Genomic DNA, 17,929 nt, shown 5'->3' with positions numbered 1-17,929 from the left:
ATTCAACCTTGATCATGAGATTCAAGCATGACCTGTTCTGTTGAAAGCCATGTTGACTTTGGCTCATTAGATGTTGTAACTCAATGATCTATACGAGTCTACTGTGGATAATTTTTACAAGGCTATTGGCTGCAACTTTTACCCATCTCTGCCCCCACCTCTGTCCAAACCAGATGGTTCTGTTTTAACTTCAGCCAAGGATAAACCTGACCTGCTAGCATCCCATTTTTCTTCCAACTCATGTATTACTGATCTTGGGAAAACACCTCCCACCATTCCCAACACGCTCCATTCAATGCCTCCTGTGGTCTTAAGTCAAAAGGATATCAGAAGGATTTTGATGAATCTTGATGCTAAGAAAGTTCCAGGTCACGATGATATTTCTCCACTTGTTCTCAAAACCTGTGCTCCTGAACTTACTCCTGTTCTTTGCTGCCTTTTTTCACTTTCTTATTCCAAAGGTGATTTTCCCTTCTGTTGGAAATTTGCTCACATCCAGCCAGTTACTAAAAAGGGTGACAAATCCCTCCCATCCAATTATCGTCCCATTGCAATTACTTCTACTCTTTTTAAAGAAATGGAGAAATCAATTAACAGCCAACTCTTAAACTACCTAGAAACCTTCCATCTTATCAACGATTGCCAGTATGGACTGGTGATATTCTGGCTTATGTTACCCATTTATGGACTAATTCAATGGAAAAGTTCGGTGAAACACAAGCAGTTGCTCTTGACATCTCAAAGGCTTTCAATCGCGTTTGGCATAAAGGTCTTCTAAACAAGCTTCCATCTTATGGTTTGCCAACTGTTTGTAGTAATTGGTTATCCAGTTTTCTCTCTGATCGCTCACTGACAGTGATGGTTGATGGCTCTCTGTCTTCTAACTTCTCCAATAATGCCGGTGTCCCCCCAGGTTCAGTTCTTTCCCTCACTCTTTTCCTCTTGTATATTAATGACCTTTTTCCATTGACTGGAAATCTTATCCATAGTTTTGCCGATGATAGCACATTGCATTCCACTTTCCATTATGAGACACCTTGTCCTGCTCAATCAGCTTCAACTTCTCGAAAATCTGCTACCAATTCCTTAAATGCCGATCTTCAGGCAATTCTCCAGTGGGGCAAAGACAACTTAGTTGATTTCAAACCTTCTAAAACTCAGTCTTATCTTATATCGTGCAAAAAGGATTCTTCTGCTCCTATGCTTATCATAAGTAACACTCCGATTTCTAGGCAAAATGATATCTCTCTTTTGGGAATTACCCTGACTTCTAATCTCTCTTGGCACAAGCACATTAAAAATATTGCTTCCTCTGCATCTAATAAACTTGGTTTTCTGTTACTCTCTTGGTTACTTTTCTTCTAAACAGCTGTTCACTCTGTACAAATCGCAAATCTGCCCTACCATGGAATATTGTTCCCACATCTGGGACGGTGCACCCAAAACCTCTCTCAAGCTTCTAGATTCCATACTGTTTCTGTTGCATGTGCCTTTTCTACAGACACTTCCATGGGCACTGTTCTTCTGAATTGGCTTCTATAATTCCAGCTCTCTCTCTCTCTTTCAAAACAGTCCGAACACGTGCCTCCACTAGCCAACATCCATTTACTGTCCAGCTTCAAAATCACATAACCAAATTTTCAACTTCCTTGTTTATTCATTCAACTGCCATTTTCTGGAACAACGTTCTTTCATATGTATTTCCTGAAAATTACAGTCTACAGAAGTTCAAGTCCAATGTCAACAAATATCTTCTTTCGTCTTCTCAACCTCCAACCCAAGCACAGTACTAAGTACTACAAGTTCTAATACCTCTCGTGTTTGGGGTTTACATAAAAAAAAAAAAAAAAAAAGGATTTTGCTGAGCCAACTTGACAGAGATATTGATCTATAGTTATGGGAGGATGGATAGATCTTTTCCAGTCTTCAGGAACGCCAAAACAGTAAAGTGGCAACAAGAAGCTGGATAAACATTTTCTAGAAAAATACGGTTGTAAAAGTCCAGGAGAAGGCGCAAAGCTTTGTCATCAAGATGTTGCAGCATGACATAATAGATCCCATTTGGTCCCGCGGGATTATTATGAGCTGTTTTAGTGGCATGCAAAAGTTCAGAATATTGTAGAGGTTTGTTATATGGTAGAATGAGGGCAGTTTGGAAGTTAATAGAATGCTGTTCTCTACTGTTTTTAATTTTCTGGAAAGATGCAGTATAAGCTGATATTGCTGAGATTTCAGCAAAAGTATTTCCCAAAGCATTAGCTATAGTCAAGGGACTAGATAAATCTCGCCCATTCCAGAGGATCAAAGGGTGACAAGAGTAATTATAGACCTGTTAGGTTAACTTCTGTTCCAGGGAAAATAATGGAGTCACTGGTTAAAGAAGCATTGTAGGATCATCTAGACAAGACAGCAGTAATAATTCAAACAGAGCATGGGTTTGTAAAGGGGAAGTGTGACCACATCATAGTATCCAATCAAATTGGTCTTGTCTGACCAATTTGATTGGATACTATGATGTGGTCACAAAGGATCTGGATGCAAAAAATAAATTTGATATCATATACTTGGATTTCAGGAAAGCTTTTAATACTGTTGCACATGGAACACTACTGTACAAATTGGAGCAGTATGGTTTGGCTGAGTGGGAGAAGACAGAGGGTGGCAATTAATGGGTGCTGCTCTTCGTGGACTAATGTTATTAGTGGAGTCCCACAGGGTTCGGTGTCGGGTCCTCTGTTGTTTTGTATATTTATCAATGATATTGATGAAGGTATATTAGGCTTAGTGTCGAAATTTGCAGATGATACAAAGGTTGGCAGGGTTGTTAATAACAGTAATGGCAGTATGCTGCTGCAACAGAATCTGGAAAAGTTGGGTAGATGAGCTGAGAAGTGGCAACTGAAGTTAACATTGACAAATGCAAAGTACTGAATATGGGTATTAGTAACACCAGAGAAATGTACCAACTATGTGGTGTTACCCTCAGGGTAGTGGAGAATGAAAGAGACCTTGGGGTAATTGTCCAGTCAGATATGAAGTTTTCTGAGCATTGCACAGAGGCTGCCAGAGTAGGTAATGGGTCTTGTGAATGATATATAGAAATTTTGCGAGCAGGGAAAAGGAGGTGATTAAACCCTTGTATAAGGCAATGATCAGGCTTCACCTTGAGTACTGCATACAAGTCTGGAGGCCTCATTTTAGAAGGATGTAAAGTTGCTAGAATGAGTACAGAGAAGGGCAACAAGACTGCTGAAGGGAACAAAGGGGTGCTCTTATGAACAAAGGCTTAAGTTCTGCAAATTGCATCTTGTGGAGACTAGGCATCTGCGAGGCGATCTGATTGAGGTGTATAAGGACTTGAATAGTTTGAGCAAGCTGAATTTAGATGGGATTCTTCCTCTTGCTCATATTATAAACCTGAGGAGGCGTAGATTCAAACTGAGGAAAGACAGTTGTAGAATAGATGTGCAGAAGTTTGCCTTTAACCAGCGTGTGTTTGATTGCTGGAACAAACTTCCATCTGTTGTTGTGGAAGTTGATAGATTAAATAAATTCAAGGCAGAACTAGACAAACATTTGGAATGAAAGAGGCAAATGTGCCTCTACTAATGCTAATGCTAACTTGCAGACTAAAAGAAAATTTCCTGCAATGCAGCCCTTTCACATCATACTTAAATTTATGACCCCTAGCTCTAGAATTATTTAAAACTGAAAATTTTACCCCTGTTCATTTACTTTAATCTCTCAGAGCCTTATACAACTCAATCAAACCACCTATATGGCATCTAGTTTCCAAGCTCTGTAGTTCATAGATTCAGTCTTTCCTTATATGGATGACCCTTTTGCTGATCTCACCAGGTGTATTGCCCTTCTTTGGATCCTTTCATGAAGAGTGTTTCTTTCATTTTTTTTAGGTGTGGTCTTCATACTTGAACACAGTATTCCAAGTGTGGTATTCCAATTGTCTTATACAGTGGTATTATGACTTTCGTATCTCTACAAGCAGATATTCGAAAAATCATCGTAGCACTATACTGCCTGTCTACACTATGGGAATATTTTATCCAACTGAATCAATTCCGAAATATTTCAGTTTTAAAATTCTTCTAATGTTATTGACCAGAAAGCTGTTGTGTTGTTATTAAAATAGGGTTTTAAGCACATCAGCGGCTAAGACCATATTGCTCCGTAATACTGTCTGTAAATAGTGTGCATTCTGTGGTCGATTTTCTGTTTTCTGGAAGAAAAACCCAAGTTTCTGGGGAGAGGAGGGGGGGAAACTATACTACCCTCACCTGAGACCAATTATCTCCAATGCACTGTGAAACAGGCCCATAAAAATTCCTCACATCATCAACGGGACACGAACTCAGGTCTTTTCCACTTGGTATGGGGAGGACAGCAATTCTGCCAACTGTGTTACCCATGAGGATGACCAGAAAGCATATTACACATATTTCATTTAACATATCTATATGGAAATTATAAAAGTTGTCTTATAGGTTTTTAACATTACAGCATAACAATCACAAGAGCAGTCTGAAATGCACTGTGAAACAGGCCCATAAAAATTCCTGACATCATCAACGGGAGACGAACTCAGGTCTTTTCCACTTGGTATGGGGAGGACAGCAATTCTGCCAACTGTGTTACCCATGAGGATGACCAGAAAGCATATTACACATATTTCATTTAACATATCTATATGGAAATTATAAAAGTTGTCTTATAGGTTTTTAACATTACAGCATAACAATCACAAGAGCAGTCATTAAGACATCTGGTTTTAAATGGCATTTGCCATTTAAAAACTAACTGCTAACCTAAATTTTAAGTAAATAATAAATAACCATTAATATTTAAAAAAACATTTTAAACCTATTATTACTAAGCAGGAAACAAAAAAGGAAGTCAGAAGTTCAAAACTGCATTCTTTAAGTATTATAAAGATTTAAAGAATGTGGATATGACTAACATTTCTGAATACGGCTAATGTTTATGGAAAACTGTCGACAGTAAATGCTGAAAAAAGTTTTCTGCTTGTTCTATTTTTAGTATTTCTTTAATGTTCTATTTTTAGTATTATTTCTTGTTGAAATATGGAAAAAGACAGAAGTCTTTTTTGAATTCAATTAAAAGAAAAAAAAAATATATATATATAATTTACTCAAAATAAACAATTCTCATGATGAAAAAGCAATGAGAAATGAAGCAAAGTGGCAACTTTGCTTCATTTCTCAAATAAGAAACAAGGTAGAATAGACAAAAATGTGCAAGACCATAAGAAGTGCATAAAACAAGAGACATGCAAATTTAACACTTATCTCATCAGAAGACAACTAGAAGAAAATCAAGGACTAAAGAAAGCAAAACAAAAAATGGTTAAACACAAGAGCCAAATGTTTGCTTTGAAGCTTCAGGATGGTGCAACAACAAAAACCCAAAAATAAATACTAAAATGTGTAGAAGAATTTTATTCAAATCTTCATAAGGATAAACGACAACTAGATCCAAAACCAGATACAGATTTAGCAGGACTTGATAAATCACTACTGAAATGGCGAAAGCTGTAAGCCAACCAGTATGTAAAGCTCTAGTCAAACTATTTTCAAAATGCCTTCAACTTAACAAAGTACCCATAGCATGGAAAAGTGCATGCAGAAGCCATCCTACTGCACAAAAATAGATGACAAGGCAGATTTTAAAAAATACAGACCAATAAGCCTATTGCAAGAAGAATAGGTATACTTTCAAGAAGAATAGGTGCAGCACAACCCAAAGAACAAGCAAGTTTCAGAAGTGGCTTCAGTACAATGGATCCCATCTAAAACAGTACAGCAAGTTATAAAGTGGCATAATGAATACAACCTTCCATTACTGTATAGTCTTCATTTACTAAGAAAACACATTTTACTAAGTCACAAAACAAGCAATAATGAACACCCGAATCAACCAACCAAGGTGTAGACACAGATTAGTCAATATTTTCCAATCAGTATATGAAAAGGCGACTACATCAATATGGATCAACAATAATAAAGTTCAGGTAACCACAGAAAAAGGCGTCCGACAAACAATCTCCCCAAAACTATTTTCTGCCTGTTTAAAAGAAATTTTTTGCATTACAATTTTTTTGATGACCTAAATTATTTATGATTTGCATTCTCTTTGCCAATGATCTATAAGAACTGTAGCAAAAAAAACATTGAAGAACAGTAGCAAGAAAGCAAGAAGTTTGGTTTAGAGGTGAACATCAATAAAACACAGGTTATGTTTAACAAATTTAGCAGAACAAAAAAATTGTGGCTGATGGACAAGAACTAGAAAGAAAGGTGTGTTTATCTTGGATTAGAAATTTCAAAGATGGAAACTGAATGGCACATAAAATTGGGATGGCAAGCATTTGGAAAGCTTAATATAGTCTTCAAGAAAAAATTGCCACTCTGTTTTAAATGAAAAGTTTCTGATCAATATATCCTCCCTGTCCTAACATATGGTTATAAAACATGGACAATGAATGCCAAAGCTTTACAAAGACTGAGAGTTACACAAAGAAGTAAGGAGTGCCAAATTTTGAACATAACCGAAAGAGACCGAAAAACATGCATAATTTGCCAACAAACCAAGTTGCAATGTGACATCATTAAAAGAAAAAAAGCACTTAAAATGGAAATGGGCAGGTCACATATCAAGAAGAAATGACAATAGATGGGCCAAACTAATTATGGAATGGATATTGCTTGAATCTAAATGCCCAAGAAAAAGACCAAAGATGATGTGAATTTATAAAATTGTGAAATTATCTGGTATACAATGGCAAGAGAAAGCACAAAACTGCAGTTGTAGGAAACTTCTTAAGGAGGCCTTCATCCTGCAGTGGATTGACAATGGCTGAAGAAGATGATAATTTACTCATATTTTACAAACACTTTTATTTATTAGGATATTAGAGAAAAAAAATTTAAGGAAGACTGAAAACTTGTATGCACACGCGAAAGCTAAAAAAAAAAAAAAAAAATTAAAGAATAATGGGGGGAGAAGAAAAGAAACTACATATTGTTCTCTCATCTGCAGCAATGCAATAGAACACACACACACACACACACACACACACACACACACACACACACACACACACACACACACACACACACACACACACACACACACACACACACACACACACACACACACACACACACACACACACACACACCAGAATAATTAGCCATTATTTATGACCAAGCTCACAATGTTTATCTGTGGATAAAAAGGGATACTTGCTTCCAGGTGATACTGATGGTTCTTCTTTCACAGATGTTTCACTTCTTAATATCTTTCCAGATGAACTTTGTTCATATTTAATATTAACTTCATCTGCTGCAAGAAAGCTTTCGGCAGTAACATCTTTACTTCCTGAGCAAAGTTTGTTACTTGTATCTGGTTTATAGGCCAATTCAGTATGCAAAGCTTCATTTGAGGATGTTGGGTTTTCTTTGGAAGTGCCACTCACCACTTTAGAAGTCAAGGCTTCTGCTCCCTACAGAATTTAAGAGTAAAGAAAGAAAATAAAATAAAAAATTAGAGAGGAAAATAAACTGAATTTCTTGCAATTTAGAAAATTAACCTAAAAACTAAGATTATAAAATAAGGAGGGAAAACATGGTGATTTTATTTCTTGTATGAAATATGGTGTAACTCATTTATTTATTCACTTAGCAAATACAATGAAATGAGAATTAATCTGTATTACTATACAACTACAATTAGAAATGAATTAATTATCATTTTATACTGGAACTAAAGTGAGAGTCAAGCCAAGAAAATTAATGTTTATTTCAAATTTTTATTCAAACTGAATGCATATTAACCCTGCTTTTTGCTAGCTTCTTTTTTGTGCAGCCTGTCCTACAGCCAATAACTATTCAAACTACTGATACCTTAGTGCATTACAGCAGGATTACAGAAGTAGAGCAAGATTTCAAAGGTTATTTAGTATATTGTAAAGTTTATTTTAATAAGTTTTTTTTTCCTGTAATAGTTTGATTTTTTTAATATTATAAAAATAATTATTAGAAAGTTTCTTTTATTAATAATCAGTAAATTTTCTAATGGTTATTAGAAGATCCAGCTTGATCACTTTGCCACAGGGTACCATGACTCATATGGAAAATATGCCGATGGCAATTCCCGGGCGAGTCATGATTTTATCCCTTGCAGAAGCTGTGGCATGTATTCCAAGGTTGACTTAGTAGATAATCTTAGCTCACTTGGAGATTCTTATCTTTGTCACTATTGTAAGGAGTGCACTAATCTTAAGTTACAATCTGATGCATTGCTAAAACAATTTGAGTAACTGAAAAAACGGGTGCTTGCCCTTGAGAATAATGTAACTGGGAGCTCATCAGGGACTCAAGGCTCCAGCAACATACCAAGTGATGCACTCCCGATTCGTACCCCAGAACAGAGTAACCAGGTGCAAACTACTCTGGTTCAAAAGGACTTAGTTTTATTTGGGAACTAAATTGTCAGGGAAATGGGAAATATTTTTTGTAATAAGGATAGGTGGATTAGAACCAAGGTATGTCTGCTGGGAGCAACTATTAATGATGTCATCAACAGATTGTCAGATTTTAAGGAGGATAAAGAGAATATTAATATTCACGTGGGGACTAATGATATTAAGCATACATGATCTGATGATTTGTTAGACAAATATAGGACCATGCTGAAGAAATTCCGCAAGTTAGGTCACGATGTCTATTATTATTATTACTAGTCACATAGTGCAAGGAAGCCTGAGGCTTATGCTGCACCAGAGAGAGAGAGAAAAATCAGAAATAGAAGGGAATTACCAAAAAAGAGGGCGCCTCCGTAGCCAGGTGGTCAGGAGCAGCAGTGCGTAGCACACGCTTATTGATCAGACCGGGGGTTCGAGCCCGTGACCACCAAATACGGAGGATGTGGAAAGGTCAGGGAATGACCACCACATATCCCCGGAGCAATATGGCCTTAGTTGCTAATGCTCCTAAAAACCAAATAACAAAAAAAAAAAAAAAAAAAAACCAAAAAAGAGAAAAATTATATTCATCTTAGGACCCTGGGTGTGACAAGCCCATACTCACCAGATGTGAGCCCTCTGGGTCTGCAATTCTGCCCAGCCATGATAGGAGAGATTATATGCTGAAAGCCTTGTGAATTAACTCAAGACTTGAGGGACTCTGCAAGGCTTTTGGGGGGAAATTTCTATCAGCTTGGTCCGCACTCGTAAGTAGAAGGAATCTGTTTTGTAGAGAAAAGGGATACATTTAAACAAAGGTGGTGCAAGAGATTTTGCCAGTATTATTGTTTGAGGATACATTAAAGTTCGGCACCTCCGTAGCCAGGTGGGCAGGGGCAGCAGCAGTGCATAGCACATGCTTCTTGATTAGACTGGGGTTTGAACCCATGAGCCATCAAATACGGAGGATGCGGAAAAGGTCAGGGAATGACCATCGCATATCCCCGGAGCAATATGGCCTTAGTTGCTAATGCTCCTAAATAAATAACAACAACAGCATTAAAGGTTCAGGGGAAACTGCTAGTTTGAGGGGGGGGGGGACAAGGGTAATATAGATATGCGTTTATCTGATAATATTGGTCAAATTAACGCTTGCATATACCTCAAGAGAATTTGTTTGTGTTACCGCAACAGAACATATTAGCAAGATGTTCTGAGGGCAGAAACGTTTCAAATGAGCGGGCAGTTAATACCAGGGAAGCAAGCTTAAATAACTTTAAGGGGTGTGTGTGAGGGTAGTCAACTATACAAGAACACTGTCTTAATTGTTTGTACAGTAATGTCAGAAGTGTCGTTAATAAAATGAGTGAATTCAAACCGCTGTTAGGACAAGTAATGCTGACATAATAGGGCTTACAGAAACGTGATGCTACCCGGAGATAGGAGATGACAAGTTTCAGTATGGCATGTATAATGTATTTAGGAAGGATAGGGAAGATAGAAGGGGTGGTGGGGTCACTTCTTATCAAAAGCAGCCTGAGTGTGACGAAAGCTTTCCCGGATTCAGAAGTTTCGCATGCTAATATAGAATCTGTATGGTGTGAGATAGTTGGAACTCATCATCACCCATGAACTGGATAACAGTAGGGCTGACAGTACGGGACAGGAACCAGTAGCGGGAAATGATCAAGGAGTTCTACGGTGGACAATGAAGAAAGAGGTAGCAGTAGTTAAAGGCAAAGGAATGGTTTATAACTTCAGGAAAGGAAATTATGGTGGCTTAAGGTGCTACATGGCCGCTACTAACTGGGTAGATATCTCACAGAGAGGGAATGCAATTGAACTATGGTATACCTCAAAAACATTAATCACAGAAGCTTTGAACATGTATATACCATTAAAAAAATACTCCACAAGGAGGATTCCAAGTTGGATTAATAATGAAGTTGCCAGATTACTTGAGCAGAAAAAGACAGCATGGAAAAGTTACAGAGCAATAAAAAAGTACAGAAGTGTATAACAGCTACAAATTGATCTGTAATGGTGCCACAGAAAATGTTAGGCTGGAAGGCAGATTATGAGAAATCGCTGGCAAAGAGGGGAGGGTGTAAGAAATTCTTCACATATATAAATGCAAAGAAGAGAAGAACAAATCAGATTGGACCCTTATGTAATGATAGTATTAGATACTATCATTACATTACGTGGGATAGTATTAGATACCCCAGCTGAATTTGCAGATGAACTCAACAGTTACTTTGCATCGATATTTACAGAAGAAAATCGTTTACATCCATGAGAAATTCTGGGAGTGAAGTTGAAAAAAATGTAATTAATGATGTTCAAATTTCACGTTTATTTTATTTAATAAAAATACTTTCGGGCCTACAGGCCAGTAAAGCTCCTGGGGTTGATGATATTTACCCTATAATCTTAAGGGAGGCGGCAAGTGAGTACACTGAACCATTGAGGCAAATTATGCAAGCATCACTGGACTCGACAGTGATTCCGTTGGATTGGAAAAGCGCCGATGTGTCTCCAATACATAAGGGCAGTTCTAAGAGGAAGGTGGAAATTACCGGCCGGTTAGTCTAACTTAATAGCTGATACTTTGATTATTCTTGATTCACTTTTATTATTTTTTATTAATTTTTATTAATTTATTAATTTTCACTGCTATCTGTCGGGCTAGCGGTTATTTGCTAGTATGCTGCTAAATTTAACATTTATTGCATTATTATATTAGAACACTGAAACTATATTGAAATTATATTTCAGTATATTTGAACATAGATAAACTGGCAAATGGCAAACAGAGACAGCCTCAGCCAATTATTGGACCCAGCCCTAGTTAACATTCCATTCAATGTATCCAATAATCAATAATTAGCTACATCATCATTTTAATTTTACTATTTAATTATAATCTGTGTTTATATATAGGGTACAACAATGAAATCCAACTTAGGTTACCAAAATATTTGGCCCTATGGCCTCCTAGGTATATTTATCATCCCTAATATGTACTTATATTCCAAATTCTTATTAAATTTCACCAGTTGTATAGTTCCCTTTGGTATTCAGTTTTGTAAATAATGTTATATATATATTTATATATACTCTATGACTCTAAAGTTTGTTAATATTCTCTTTCAAAACATAACTACAACTTAGTTTCCCCAGAACAGAAGTTAAACAATCTGGTCTGTAATTACTTGTGTCATCCTTAGATCTCCCTTTTTGAACTGAGGATACCTTTGCACTTCTTCAGTCCATGGGGACTTCCCCCTGAGTCCAAGCATGCTCTCATAATTATGGCTATGGTTTGCCTACTTTGCCACCTCCTTTTATATAATATAAATGGACAGATTCCATCCACCCCACTTCAACAATTTGTCCATTACTTTGCTCTCAGTTGTTACAAAATCATTAAGCACCCTGTTACAGTTTGATAAACATCTGGCAATTTCCTCCCTTAATAACTCCTCATGTGAATATAGATGCAAAATACTCATTCAGATTATTAGCTATCTGAGCAGGATCATCAACAGTCGAACCATCAAAATGAAGTGGATCAACCTGATTCAACCCCTTTCTTCTGGAGTTTATATAAGCAAAGAAGTCCTTGATGTTTTTCTTAGCATCCTTTGCCAAAAATTTCTTGTAATCTGACTTCGCTTGCCTAACCTCCTTTGTGACTTGATTACAGACTAGCTTATATCTGCTGTAGGCTTCTGTGTCACATGATAATTTATATGCATCCCATGCACTTTTTCTTCTCTGCCACAAGTCTCATTAGTTCATCTGACATCAATTTAGGCCTAAACTTTGAACAATATTTCTTAATCGGTATGAAAAACCTAGTAGTTTCCACGATTAGTTCCTTGAATGCTTCCCACTTAGAATTTGCTGTTGGTAACATCATCAGTTTGTCCCACTGAACAGAATTTAATTATTGTCTGAGAGCACTCTAGTCACCTTTTCAGAACCACAAACCCTTCCTTTTACTCCATATTGCAGATATATGGGCAAATGTTTCCAGTAAGGCATTTGCTATTTCTCCTGGTGATGAGAATTTAGTATTTTAGTTCGGGAGGAAAATGCAGCCATTAAGTGGCTGCATTTTCCTCCAGTTGATTTTGCTGTTCTGTTTCCTTGTTTATGCTTGAAGAAAAGTTAATCCAGGTATCTTTTCTTTGCTTTTTGTCTTATTTGGCAGAACTTGGCTTTCTCTCTTACTTTTGAAGTTAATTAGGTTACTAGTTGTGGGAATTTTCGAAATATATTCCAAGCTTTATTTTTTTTTCATGTTTGGCACATTTACAATCTTGATTTCACCAGTAATTACTGTGTTTCCATTTTCCCAGTAAAGATTTTGGTATTGCAGCGGTAGCAACTTCTAATATTTCATTAGTTATGTTCTGTGACATTGCTTATGGACTGGGATTGGATTATTTTATCATCTAACTGGATATAAGAGGCATATTCATTCTGGTGTGCCCTACCAAATTTCCAAATGGAGCGACATGATGAAGGGGAGTTTGCCTGTGTTTGGAGCTTGCAGAGGATCAGCAGATGAACACTGTTTAGTGGTTTCCAAGAAGAGACCACTCCATAATAGTATATATTGAGGGAGAACAGATTGAAAGGTCTATTGCACTCATGGATCCTGTCAAAAAAATGAATATAGGTAGGCTCACCAGTGTTCAAAATGGTGAGTTCATAAGCATCAAGAAAGAATTCTATAAGCTTACCTCTCTTGTCAATTGTTGGGGATCCCCACAGTGAATTATGTGCATTGAAATCTCCGAGAAAGCAGAATGGAGATGGTAGCTGATCTATTAGTTTTTCTAGGTCTTCTGAAGAGAATGAGCAATTAGAAGGAATATATATTGATGCTATTGTAACAGTGATGACAATTACAATGTGCACTGTCACTACTTCAGAAGGAGTCTGAAGAACAATATGCTTCAATAGAATGATGTTTCTCACAGGAATCGCCACTCCTCCACAGCCTGGCGAGTCAATATTCCTACCTTGTCTGAAGATGGTGTAATTTTTGATGGAAGGCCACACTTGTGAATTTAAATAAGTTTCCTGCATGGATATGCCTGCTGGTTCATAGCAGTCAATGAGGTCATGCAAATCGTGTTTTGTATTGCGAAAGCCTCTACAATTCCACTGAAAGATTCTTTCTATTAAGCGGTTTTGTTGGTTGTTTTAGTTTCTGACTGCTTTTTTTAGTTGTGACTTGTTTGCATCGATCTAATTTTGCTTTGTCTTTCTTTGAAAAGTAGGGACATGTTATGTCCATCTTAGTAGTCACACGAAGTTCTATTATGCCATCACCTGGATCACTGTGCTGGTCAATATCCATTCTGGTTGAATTTGGTGGTTTCAGTACCATGGTTTCTGTCACTTCTGGTTTTGCACTGGAAGGTACATTGGCTGGAATGGTAATTGGGGTATTACAGGCTTGTTCAGTTTTTTGTTGCAAAGGACACTGTTTGGGAGCAGAGAGCACAGAGCATGCCCAATTAGATTATGGACATATTTGGGGGAACTGTAACATCTGTTTGTATACCCATTGACTGGAACTGTTTTATGTATTTGCCTTCTTGCCTCTGAACATGTTACTTTATTCTCTACTTTATATTTCTGAATTTTTTTTTCCATGCTTCCAGAGTTCGCATATTTTGTTCCTGCAACCATTCCATAGTGATTCGGACTTTGTGCACCGGTGCATTATCCTGCTGGAAGTAACCATCTGACTGAGGATAAACTGTCAACATGAACGGATGCACTTGGTCAGCAACGATGTTTAGGTACTATGTGGCATTCAGAAGTGAATCCATGGGTATCAATGGGCTCAACGTGTGCCAAGAAAACATTCCCCACACCATGACAACACTACCCCTGCCACCTTGCACAGTAGTCGTCAGACATGATGGGTTGATGGATTCATGTTGTTTTTGCCAAATTCTGAGCCATCCATCAACATGATGCACCAGGAACTTTGACTCGTCAGACCAAGCAACTGTTTTCCAATACTCCATAGTCCAGTTCTGGTGTTGCTGTGCCCACAGGAGACGTGTTCTCTTGTTCTTCATTGATAACAAAGGTATGCAATGTGGCCGTCAGCTGTTGTAGCCCATTTATGACAAAGTGCGAGTAGTGGTCCATTGTGATGTTTTGTTCTGTGCACCAAGGTTGTATTCTGAAGTGATGTGCGACATTGTGGCCCATCTGTTTGCTTGCACAATTCCAGCCATCCTCCTCTGACCTCTCTCATCAACAAGCAATTTTCTTCCGCAGGAGTGCCATTGAGAGGATGTTTTCTGTTCACTGCACCATTCTTGATACACCCTTGAAACTGCGGTCCGTGAAAAGTTCAGGAGAACTGCTGTTTCAGAGATGCTTTGTCCGGCACGTCTTGCCGGACACAGGCATGGTAGTAGCACGTCTTGCTACTACCATGCCATGTTCGAAGTCCGTTAGATCACTCCTTTTCGCCATTCTTGCAACGGCTTGTACGCCTTACTGATACTAGAAAGGTTGTTCTACTGCATTTATATCCACAACTGTGGTCATGTGAATTGCAACATTGTGGGACAAACCATTTGTGTGCACATCATGGGTGTACCTAATAAAGTGGCAGCACAGTGTATGAGTGGGTTCTGCACCAAGTATGCATGGTGAATAAAGTGAACAAGTGTGTTAGTGAATTAGTGTTTGCAAACAAATGTTGTGTGCATAAGTGTAAATCATGAACTATGTTTAAATTAGAAATAAAAATCTACAATTTCTTAATTGTGTACTTATGTGCATGTACCTCAACCATTCATGAAATATGTCATGTTTTTGCCAAAATAAGCCTGATAGTTTCTGCTACATCTGCAGAGATGTGGTATTAAAATCACAGCGGAAGCCACTGTCACAACTTGTAAAAGCCCACAAACTCTATTTTCAATGTAAGGTCAGAGATAAAGATAAAGTATGGGCTCCAAAGATTTCCTGTAGCCCATGTTCAAGGGCATTAACAGACTGGCTTAGAGGTAGTCATAAATCGATACCACATAAATGATTGTTACTTTTTGCATGACCAATATTAAGGCTCAATTACTAGGATCACAGCTTCAGCAGTGGAATCTTCTTGAAAAGGGTGTCAAAGTGTCTTTTTATTGGAAGAGGCAATTTAATATAATGACTTATTACTCCGTGGCTGGTGCTTTGGTTCACTAAACAATACCCAGGAATTAATGAGTTACATCTGAAGCATGTCCCCAGAGTAGTGGAGCTTTTTCACTTATTCATCCAAGGTTAGTTTGAAAGCACATGCAGTTCACATAAAGGAAATGTAAGAGAACCTGCAGGTTCTTTTGCAAAAAATATGCTATCAAGAATACAAATGGAATACCTGTGCTGACCTAAAAGTTGTAGCTTTGTTGACTGCATTTCAAGGCGAATACACTAAATACTGCTGGTTTTTATATGAGTGGGACAGCCGAATGAAGGATTGTCACTACAGGGGAAAAAAATGGCTAGACCATTCGGAAACTATAATAGGCCAGAAAAATGTAGCACATCCTCCTTTGGCAGATAGTCAAAAATCTATTTACCTCCATTGCACATTAAGCTAAGTTTGATAAAAATATTTGTGAAAGCAATGGACAAAAAAAGGATTTTCCTGTTTGAGGCAAAAGTTTCCTTGAATCAGTGAGGCCATGATAAAAGAGGGAATTTTGTGGGTCCTCAAATCAAACTGCTATTCCAAGATCAGAAATTTACTAAAAAATTAAATGTGCCAGAACTTTTTGGGAAATGACAAATCACAAAATTACAGTGAAATTGCCGATGAGCTAATTTTAGCATACAGAGAGTTGGGATGCAAAATATAGTTAAAGTTTCACTTCCTACATTCCCATTTAGACTTTTTTCCTGAAAACTTTGGAGTGGTGTCAGATGAACATAAATAATAAATAAATAAATTTTCTGTTTATACTCCGGGACGACCAAATGATCAGAAGAGTTCACAAGATAGACAGAATACAAGAAACAGCACCGTATTCAGCAGTCACGGGCTTGAACCCCGGTCACTCAAGGCACGTGTACTTATGCACCCGCGCGCCTGACCACTAGGCTACGGAAAGGTTTCACCAAAATATTTCCCAAATGTAAAAAAGATAACAGGGAAAATGGAGTACAAATAGGTTGGCAGACTACTGTTGGAATCTTGTACAGGAGACAACAATTTTTGTAAAGAGACCCATTGTTCAGTATTCAATGTACTGTACATAATCTTTTCTTAAAATATATGAAATTTTTTTACTAGAAACTTAGTTTTTGACTTTAATCCCTTCTCCCTTAAAATTGGCTGCCATATTTGAATTCAGCAATATGAAATCTACAAGAATCACCTTAAATTTTAAGAGGGAGCAATAAAAAAAAAAGTTTTTTTTTTCCCCCTGACCAGTGTTATCCTACCTCTACAGGATAATGTTCGATAAATCATCAACAGGATACCAAGGATACCATGAGTTTTCCTAGCTGCTTGTGTGCACTACTCAGAAAACCACATCTGCCTGTATCGTAACTAGAAGATCCCTTTCTTCCTCTACTGTGTTTAATTCAACCTCAGTAAGTATATAACTTATTTTTGTGGTTGCCCTTCCCCAAATGTAAAACCTTGGATTTTGCTGCATTAAAACATAGCTGCCATCTTTCAGACCATCCTTGAAGCCTGTTTGAGTCATCCTGAAGAAGTGCTGCTTGGCACTGATCCTTAATCACTCTCCCAATCTTTGTCACTTGCAAATTTGACATCACGCCCTTTATCAATGTCATTTATAAAAATCCGAAACAACAGTGGTGCAAGAACCAATCCTCAGGGAGCCCACTTCTCAAGTTACACCAATCTGAAGAATATCCATTAATCACAACCCTCTACTCTGCAGCCATCCTGCAATCTACCTTAGAATCTTTCTAGTAATCCCAACATGTTTTAATCTATACAGTAATCTCTCATGAGGGACTGAGTCAAATGTGTTGCTAAAATGTTCTTGGATTGTGCTCTTAATCATTGCCTCTAAGATTTTCCCTACCACCAAATTCAAACAAACCAGTCTGTAATTACAGACTTCACTCTTAGAACCATCTTTATGTATTTGTGATACATTAGCACTTCTCCAATCAAAAGGAATCTCTCCCAAGCCCAAAGATGCCATCATAATTAACCTCAGTGATTAAATACACTTCCTGGCTGCCTCACTCAAAATTATTTGGTACATGCCATCAACTCTAGAAGCCTTACTTGCCTTTAGGCTCGAAGGTTTACTAATAATCAGTCATCTGTAATTTCAAAATCACTAATTTCATGTTGCTCAGCCTCACTCTCATACAGCTTCTCTTTATCATAATGGGTTTTTCATC

At 37.5% G+C, this 17,929-nt stretch overlaps 1 protein-coding gene across 5 annotated transcripts in view; it reads right to left on the bottom strand.

Annotated features, from left to right (window-relative positions):
• LOC150080216 (histone-lysine N-methyltransferase 2C-like) overlaps positions 1-17,929 on the bottom strand; it is a 1,301,638-nt gene that overhangs the window by 455,636 nt on the left and 828,073 nt on the right. For all 5 annotated transcript variants that reach the window (XM_090381514.1, XM_090381519.1, XM_090381517.1 and 2 more), the window contains one exon: positions 7,285-7,540. In XM_090381514.1, the coding sequence (XP_090237640.1) occupies positions 7,285-7,540 (256 nt within the window). The remainder of the gene's footprint in view (positions 1-7,284; positions 7,541-17,929) is intronic.

Source organism: Mastigoproctus giganteus, chromosome 9, assembly GCF_048544385.1.
Source record: "Mastigoproctus giganteus isolate SK-2022 chromosome 9, ASM4854438v1, whole genome shotgun sequence".
In the NCBI taxonomy this organism is placed as follows: Eukaryota; Metazoa; Arthropoda; class Arachnida; order Uropygi; family Thelyphonidae; genus Mastigoproctus; species Mastigoproctus giganteus.
The sequence above is the reverse complement of the archived record's forward strand: the minus strand, read 5'-3'. Positions and strand labels throughout refer to the sequence as shown.